General features: G+C 35.5%; 1 protein-coding gene across 1 annotated transcript; it reads right to left on the reverse strand.

Moving 5' to 3' along the window:
* Positions 1-913: 913 nt before the first annotated feature.
* LOC109212094 (ethylene-responsive transcription factor 5-like) lies at positions 914-1,948 on the reverse strand. The gene has a single exon (XM_019375703.1). The coding sequence runs from the start codon at positions 1,931-1,933 to the stop codon at positions 977-979; it is 957 nt and encodes a 318-aa protein (XP_019231248.1). The 5' UTR covers positions 1,934-1,948; the 3' UTR covers positions 914-976.
* Positions 1,949-9,557: the final 7,609 nt, after the last annotated feature.

Consider the following 9,557-nt stretch of genomic DNA (forward strand, 5'->3'; position numbering starts at 1 on the left):
TTGTATCAATAGCCAATATGTGTATCACCTTTGGTCCCAAAATGAATGGCAGGTTTGGGATATATATGGATCAGACCCCTACAATTTAGTTTGATTTGTATATTAATTGCTCCACTTTTAAAATTTTAAACTATACATTAAAAATCTACTTAAGAATAATAACTTAAGAGAATTTTTGGCTAATGTATAAGAAAATCATATTCAGACACAATATCATAGTGTTGGGCTTAACCAACTCGAATATATATTTAACATGCTGTGATATTATTCGCTTCGAGCTAAGCCTGCATATTTTTTTCCAAAAGGCCTTACACTATTAAGAGATACTTACATTTTATATGTAGGCTCCCAATAGGCCTGCAACTAGCTTCTTCTTGTGTACAATCTCCAAGCTCGTAAGGGTAAGCAAACCGAGCCCCACACTATCACTCTATCACTTTCATACTCGTCCCGTCAAATCTGGATTTTAATACCAGTTGTTGGGCTCAACCAGCCCGAAGATAGTCTTAATTTGTGTCCTAAAAAAATCTTACACTATTAATAGGTCTCTACACCTTATGCGTAGCCTCCCAATTTTTTAAGTTACTAACATGAGACTTTGTTCATACACCAACGCATGAAAACTTCATTTTTTACTCTACTCCTGCAAAGAGTTGATATGACACAAAACGACATGTCGATAATTATGGACACAAAATCACAATTGACTAAGACAGTAAAGAGAATTGACTTTGGTTCTAATTCAACATATGGGACAATCTTAAAATATTTATCACGTCAACGGACGAGTTAACTAGAGCATAAATAGCATAACATAGGAAACTCAATATTAAGTAACTCAATAGGTCAAGTTCAAACTCTATATTTAAGAAATTTATTAATATATACAAAAATAAAATTTTAGAACCCGAATACTAACATTTTAGAACTTAAAACCCATAACGTTCAAGTCCTGGCTCCGCCGTTGATTTTATAACTAACTCATTAAGAGTTCTTCTAATAAGTCCGCACCCAAATCCTCAAAAACCAAAACTGCTTTCTTCTTCTTCCTATTTCTTCTTCTTTTCACATTTTTCATTTTCATTTTATGTGTTTCCTTTAAAGCAGCAGCTGGAGACAATCCATCTAATAATTGGTTAGAATTCATATTAATATTTTGAAGTGATTCTTGGACTTTTTCCATTGGAAAATTGAGAAATGCTGAAGGACCACGCATTGAAAATGCAGCTTGATCATAAGCTAAAGCAGCTTCTTCAACAGTATCAAATGTCCCTAACCAAACCCTAATTCCATTTCTTGTTGAATCCCTTATTTCTGCTGCATATTTCCCCCATGGCCTTTTTCTAACTCCTATATAATGCTTTTCTTCATCTTTTAATTCCTTTTTGTCTGCTTCTGCGTCTTTTCTCTTGATGGAATATGATGTCACTTCTTCGTCAGCACTACTTCCTTTTGAGGAATTAGTTTCTAAGTATAATGAACTTCTTGGTATCTGATCAAAGATGGTAATTTGTCCTTTTTGACTGAACGGTGGAATTCTTTCACCGTGCTCTACTTCTTTAGTGGGGTGAGAAGGATGGCCAGTTCTGTCTTCTTCGGTCCCTTCTTCGCTACTTCCTTTAGAGGAATTACTCTCTGAGGATGATGAACTTCTTGATATCTGATCAAAGATGCTAACTTGTCCCCTTCGACTGAACGATGGAATTCTTTCCCCACGCTCTACTTCCTTAAGAAGGTGAGAAGGAAGACTAGTTCTGTCTTCTTCGAGCCCTTCTTCGCTACTTCCTTTAGAGGAATTAGTCTCCGAGAATGACGAACTTCTTGGTATCTGATCAACATGGCCATTGATCAGGTCGGAGTATTCAAATTCCCATGGAAATTGATCTTGCAAGAAATCAAAATTTGGGAATTGATCAAGGGATGATATTTCCATCTTTGTTAGGCTTTGGAGTTTCAATACATATGTTGGTGTTTATATATATAAGGACTCATTGGATGAGGACTTGAAAGAGATGGACAGATACATATATATCTAACAATTTTTTCAAGATATTCACCTCTTTTACTCTTGACTTACATCCAATTATCCAAGTCCTCAAGTCTTTTAAGTTTTTTCTTTAATGACATATTTCATGGACAATGAAGGGTGTCATATTCATTTATAATAGTCGGTTGAATTTATTGTTTAGTTTTTCTAGCCAGTATATATAAATTATACAATTACTACAAAAAAAAAAACTTGAATTAGCTGCGAACTCGTCGTTGAATCACACGTAGCTAGCATAATTGTTTACGAAATTGTCGCTAATCTATCGCTAAATCGCTCATAGCTAGCATAATTTCTTAATAATTTGTCGCTAAACGAGATTAGCGACCGATTTTTCTTTTTAGCTACAAAATTTGTTTGTCGCTAAAACTTGAGTTTTTAGTAGTGAATAATTATATGCGATCATACATAGATTATGTATATACATATATGTAACCGGCTATTTTAAGTTTAATCGCTTGGGTAGACGGTTATTCAAATCAAAAATTAATCATAGGGTGAGGTTTAGGGTGGGTAGGGGGTAAACCCAAGGAAAAAAAGACAAATACACCTTGGCAAAAGTTTGTTAATAATAGTACTAGATTGACATCTGCTATGTCCAAGTGGCAAATTTTCAACACTAAAATCTTGAAAATGAAGTCTCATGAATTGTCTAATTAAAGTAGGGCTAATTGATTGAATGCAAATTATGAAATGTCTTATCTCTTAGTATTATTTAAATATATAATTGTAAATTGAAAGGGTCTCAATCTTTCTACAGAAGATAGTTGAAGCACATCGAGAGTGTGAGATTTGCAAGTAAAATGCAGTGCCGAGTTTAAATTTGACAAAAACGGATACAGATAGCTAAAAAACAAAATAATAATTAGAAAAAAAAAAAAAAAAAACAGAAGTTTGTCATTAATATGTGGCAAGTGATATACATATGCTGTGGCAAAACTAGAAATTTTCCCGAGGGTGCTCAGATTTGAAAAAAGTAAAAAAAAATTCCCGACAAAAGGTGTTCTTATATACCTCTGAAACCTATTAATTTACCTATATACACAGTGTAATTTTTTGACGAAGGGTGGTCAATTGACCATCCTTATGACTATGTGGCTTCGCCCATGTACATAAGTATGTATACAACAACAATAATAACAAACCAGGTATACATATGTGTATATGTATATAATGGCGAATTTATCTTATATCTATTGTTCGTGTAAATGAATTTTCTAGCCAAGTGGTCTAATTTATCGTACTAACGTGATTCCATACCGACGTCTTTCCTTTTGTATAGTTTACGACTAAGTGACACCATAACATCAACGTACTTTTCTTTTATTGTAGCATAGGCCTTCGCCGGGCTTTCGTTCCTTCGCCAATAGACGGCGACTTGGCTTTACTATCGCTCATGACTTAACATAGAGCAGTGCCGTTGTCAGTTTTACTACCAGAATATCTATGAGATAGCGGTCGGCCTTTCGAAAGCCTTGTTAATTCCTAACTTTTCTGCTGTAGAAGATTGCTTGTATTATTTTCATGCATATGACATTATTATACAGATTATTAGGTACATCTAATTACATGTAAAAAGTCTTTTTCTTCTCATTGTATAAGAAAAAGAAAAAAATTAAAGAAATCTATGGAAGTCCAAAAGTCAATACTCGTGGGATAAGGTGGAGCACGTGCTCAAGACCGCCACGTAATTTTAAATTTTTATGTCTTGAAACGTCACAATTATCTTCAATGACTTGGACCTTACTGATTATTACTTGAAGATGTGACAACCTTTTTTTAAATAAGTAAATAAATAGACAAAGAAAACTTTTTGCTCTACACTTAGAGGAGTCTTATATTTAAAGACATCGGAAATTAATTAATTAATTAATTAATTTAGGCGGAAGTCCATTCAATATGGTAATCTTATCACGAGAAAGACTTTTGATGTATATCTATCCTTAATTTGAGAGTAATGTATAATTATGATTTCTAGTGTGGAAGATAATCTTAAAGAATTGAAGACTTATTGTTAATTTATGGTTGATTTGATTTGGATTGGATTGAGAAATAAACTTGAAAAACACCATGGATTTTGTTGAGCTTGATTACTGAAGACGATGAAGTGAGTCATTGATTTTCGAAGATTTTTAGATTGAATCTAACCATATGAAATTATTACGATTGATTTTAGAATGTTGAATATCAAATTTAGGAAGACCTTCTAGTGATCCACCAGGACATCTTTTCACTAAACTCTTATAGCTTGTTTGACTATGTTGGAAAATTGACTTATTTTGAAAAGCGTTTTTTTCATAAGTGGTTTTAAAATTTTTTTTTTTTTGGAGAAAAGTAGTTTGTTTATCTAATTAATTTGGAAAACACTTTTGAATAATAATTTGTGTTTGGCCAAAATTTTCAAAATATTATGAATGCGGATCGACATGAAGGATTTTCTTAATATTTAATGTTATATAAATAGTTGAATAATCATAATATTTATTACTAAAGATAATAATTAAGTTTTAAATAAATTGTAAAAATAAAACTAAAAAGTACTTTATTAACATCCTCCTCACATCATTAATTTTTCGAAACAAAACGGGTGTTACTATCAAACAATATTCGAATATCCTCATCATATGTGACTCGCTAAGCTTCTTTGACATTTCTATGGTTGGTCTGGTCATGTCCATGTGACTGTTGTACAAAAAAGAAAATTGTTATCAACCATGTTGACTTTAAAACAGTGAATATAAAAAGGCAGTTTGGTGTTTAAAGTACTGTGGAATTTGGAGGTAACAGCCATGGAAGCCAGCTAGCTTCTTAGAAGAAGAAATGAGAGAGGAGAAAGGATATGCAGTAGCCGACTTTATTGTTTCAATGAAAAAGTTGTATATCAAATCTGTACATTGCCCTCTTATATATAATACTCACTAACTGCTCTAACTAATGACAGCTAATTACAGTTGTACTACTCATTTAACAAATAACTATAATTTGTTATCTCCTAACTGACTAACCACTACACGTGCTCCTCTCGTGCTAAGTTATCCCCTTCTCAACACTCCCTCTCAAGCTGGTAGGTGCATGCACATTGAGAACTCCCAACTTGGACATCAAATGCTCATGTTGTGATCTTGCTAATCCTTTCGTTAATACATCTGCCAACTGTTCCTTGGAGCATATATGCATTGTGTTGACCATCCCCATTTGAATTTTCTCCCTTATGAAAGACAGTCTATTTCAATATGCCTTGTTCTCTCATGAGAATCTGGATTTGCTGCTATCTGCAATGCTCTCTATCATAGTATAAGGCAATAGGCAACTCCACTTCCGCACCAAGTTCCTTAAGCAAACCTGTCAGCCACACCAACTCTGCCATCAGTGAGGCCATGCTTCTATATTGTGCTTCAGCTAAGCTTCTAGACATTGTACTCTGCTTCTTTGCCTTCCAGGATATTAGTTAGTCCCCATGCTTAACGATGAACACTGTCACTGATCTTCTAGTATTTGGACATGAAGCCCAATCTGCATCACAAAATGCAGTTAGAGTATTCTTCTTAGTGTTGCTCATCATAATTCCAAGGCCCGGTTCCCTTTTCACATATCTCACTACCTTGATTGCTGCTTCCCAGTGTGATTTCTTGGGGTTGTGCATGAACTGCCTAAACGTTTGAACAACAAAGACAATATCCAACCTTGTCAAGGTCAAATACAGAAGCTTTCCTACTAGCTTCTGATATCTTTCCCTGTCAGTCAATGGATCATCACCTTCTACTCCTGTATGATCATATCAACTCCTTTGTTGTAAATTTCTGATTGCAATCCATAGGGGTCCAGCTTTGTTTTGCTGCACTCAACCCCAATTCAGATATCAGTTCCAAACTGTACTTCCTCTGATTCATTAGTATCCCTTTGTGTGATCTACAGAATTCAATACCTAGAAAGTATTTCAACTCTCCCAGGTTTGTGATTTTGAAAGACTAATGTAGTTTCTCCTTGGTCTCCTCCATTAACTTTAAATTATTGCCAGTTATGAGCATATCATCTACATATATGAGTATGATCACTATGCGAGTTCCTGGCCTTTTGTGAATAATGAATAGTCAAAATGACTCTACACAAACCCCTGAAGGACCAGTGCTTCAGTGAGTTTAACACCCCATTGTCTACTTGCCTGCTTGAGCCCATATAGGGATTTGACAAGTATGCAAACCTTGCCATCAGTTTTGTTCTCCCCCTGGCTTGCCAATCCCCTAGGCAACTGCCTATACACTTCATCATTCAAATCACCTTGAAGAAAGGCATTGTATACATCCATCTGATGGATGTACCAACCTTTAGATGCCGCAATGGAGACCATATCCCTCACAGTCACTATTTTTACAACAGGAGAGAATGTCTCATTGAAGTCAAGTCCCTCCTTTTGGTTGTACCCCTTTGCCACTAGTCGTGCCTTGAATCTTTCCACATCTCCATTGGCTTTGTACTTCACTTTGTAAACCCATTTACAGCCTATATGAGTTTTCCCTTTGGCAGAGTCACTAAATCCCAAGTCTGATTATCTTCTAGAGCTTGGATTTCAGCTTTCATTGCCTCTACCCATCTCTTGTCCGAAGATACTTGAAGGAATGTTTTTGGTTCTACATTGCTGAAAGTGCTTTCAAATAGTCCTGATATGCTGGCTTTAGTACTTAATAACTCAGGTAGTTACAAATGGAATATGGCTTTGAAGACTTATCTAGAGCTGCTGTAGTGACATAATCTGGCATCCATATTGGTGTCCTCTTGTCTCTATTGGACCTCCTAACAGTTTGATCAGCATGTGTGATCTCATTAGCATCTGCAGCATGTTCTTGTTCCAAGTTGTCTGCACTTGCTGGCTCAGATTCTATAACATCCAAGTGTTCTGCACCTGCTTCTTCCATAGATTGCCAGGAGTTTGTATCTACCTCCTCTAAAGGAATTCCCTCTGAAATGTCTTCTTCTTGTGCAACTACATGATTGTCTGCATTTGTATTGAAGTCTGCTGCTAGTTGCAACTCTATTGGTACTCCAGTTGGCATGAGCTAGTCTGAGACTTCTTAAAACAAATGAAGTTGCTGTCTCTTATGTCTAAAAGGGAAGATTGCTTCATTGAAGGTAACATCCATATTAACAAAGAAACACTGTTTGGTTAGATCATAAATCATATAGCCTTTTGTGACCTCTGAATATCCCATCAATGCAGCTACAATTGCTCTACTTCCAAACTTGTCATTGATGGGCATCTTCTTTGCATGGCACAAGCATCCCATAATTCTAATGTGATCTATGCTGACTTTTCTACCGTGAAAGAATTCAAATGGACTCTTCCCTGTCAAGACTCTAGAAGGTAACCCGTTCATCACATACACTACAACTAATGCACAATGGCCCCAGAAGTTGAGTGGAATACTTCCTTGGGACCTCATAGCCTTTGCAATTTCCAAGATGTGTTTGTGCTTCCTCTCAGCTATCCCATTTTACTGAGGAGTATAGAAACATGTTCTTTGATGAAGGATTCCATAGTTCTAAAACAATATACGACATTGTATATTTACAAACTCTGTTCCATTATCAGTTCTAATGATTTTTACATTTCTGTTGAACTGCATTTGAACAAGTTTAAGGAAATGTCATAGAACTATTATCACATCACTTTTAAGTCTCAATAGATATACCTAAGTCATCCTTGAATGATCATCTGCAATTGTCAAAAATATTTTATTTCCATCAAATGTTTGCACAGCATATGGTCCCCATACATCAATGTGTAACAACTGAAAATTCTCCTCATCTTTATTAGTACTGTCATTGAAAGGCAATCTAGTGTGTTTTGCCAATGGGCAGACATTACAATTTCCTAACTGTTTTGCACTCATCATATGTCAAAGTAAACAAATGTCTTATTGCTTCTATAGAAACATGTCCTAATTTTCTATGCCATAGCTCAATGTCCTGACTTTTCAGCTAGTCCCAACAATGCAATCCTCTTCCTTTCAGCAGAAGATTGAGGAAGCAAGTAGAGTCCTCTCCTTTCTCTACCAATCCCCTTCACCTTCCCACTGCAAATGTCCTGGAAGATGCAAAAATTAGGGTAGAACCCAACACAACATCTTAGAGCTCTGGTGATCTTAGATACTGACAAGAGATTATATCTAAAATCAGGTATGTACAAAACATTATCAAGTCTTTCTGTGTTCATCATATTACAGGACCATATATGAGTGATAATAGATGATAATTATGTAATTTAGATACTATTTACACTCCAATTTGGCCGCACTTTATCTATGTCCGAATGTAAAAGATAACAAAATACTCTAATTAAAAGTTTTAAGTTTTGCAGGAGCCACTCCGAGCTAGGAGGAAGCTAAAGAGTGTTTTGGAGTCAATATGGAGCGTGGAAGGCCAATCGGAGGATAGCTCGATCGAAAAAGAGAAAGAAAGCAAGTTCCAGCTCCGTGGTCCAATCCGCGGCCGCGGACAGGCTGGCGGGAGCTAAGAACCCAGGGTCAATTATGTAATTTTCAGGGCGACTAACCTAAATCTATATGAAGCCTAATTCTCCCAAAAGAGAAGGATAGCTATTTTTAGAGAGAATTTGAAGGCAAGAATACGGAAGAAAGACGGAGGATTTCCTTAGAGTTTTTATCTTCTTCTTTTTAATTCCATTGTTGAGTATGACTTTATTTAGTGAATTTTTATCTCTTAGTATGAGTAGCTAAACCCATCATCTAGGGTTGATGGAACCAATTGTTGGATGAAGTCTTGACTCTGTTTTGATATAATTGAGCCGTATTTACTCCATGATTGTTCAACTACGTGTTGTCTTGTGATTAATCGAAAGGGCCCTTGATTAATCGTGTCTAGTTAGCTTGTGTTGCTTGAGAAAGAACACTTGGTTAGATTGTTGTTGTACAACACCACTTTCGCGTAAGTTAAGAGATTAATTACTTAAGTTTATAATCAGGGTTAGAGATAACGAAGCTTTGGTGGGATAATTCTGAGTTGAATAAATTGTTAACTAGAGTAGTTCGAAAGAATGCTTCTAGTAAATTATCGTAATTGATCGAGAGATAATTGTGGTAATCCAAAACTCATATTTATTATAGAGTGTTTCGACGAGATTATAGCTAACCTGTCAGGAATTAATCCGACAATTGGGGAAATCAATAATCCTAGACCATTTTACCATTGAATTCAACTCTATTCTTGATTGTTGCTAGTTTTGTTGTTATTTTTCCTTAGTTAACTAAATTCTACTCATTGTTTATTAAAAATCTTGCATCCGGGATTCGTTTGAACTTGTCATTAGCAGTGTTAAAAGTTGTAGTAAATAGGTTAGTTCCCTATGTGATTTGACTCCGGACTAAATCAGATTATATATTTGCAGTGACCGCTTAGTCCTTTTTATAAGGCATAGTTGGGCGTGATCAAATTTTGGCGCTGTTGTCGGGGAACTAATGGTGTTATTCATTGCAACTTGGAAGAATTGCTAGGA

The sequence above is a fragment of the Nicotiana attenuata genome, unplaced genomic scaffold (assembly GCF_001879085.1).
Source record: "Nicotiana attenuata strain UT unplaced genomic scaffold, NIATTr2, whole genome shotgun sequence".
Lineage (NCBI taxonomy): Eukaryota > Viridiplantae > Streptophyta > Magnoliopsida > Solanales > Solanaceae > Nicotiana > Nicotiana attenuata.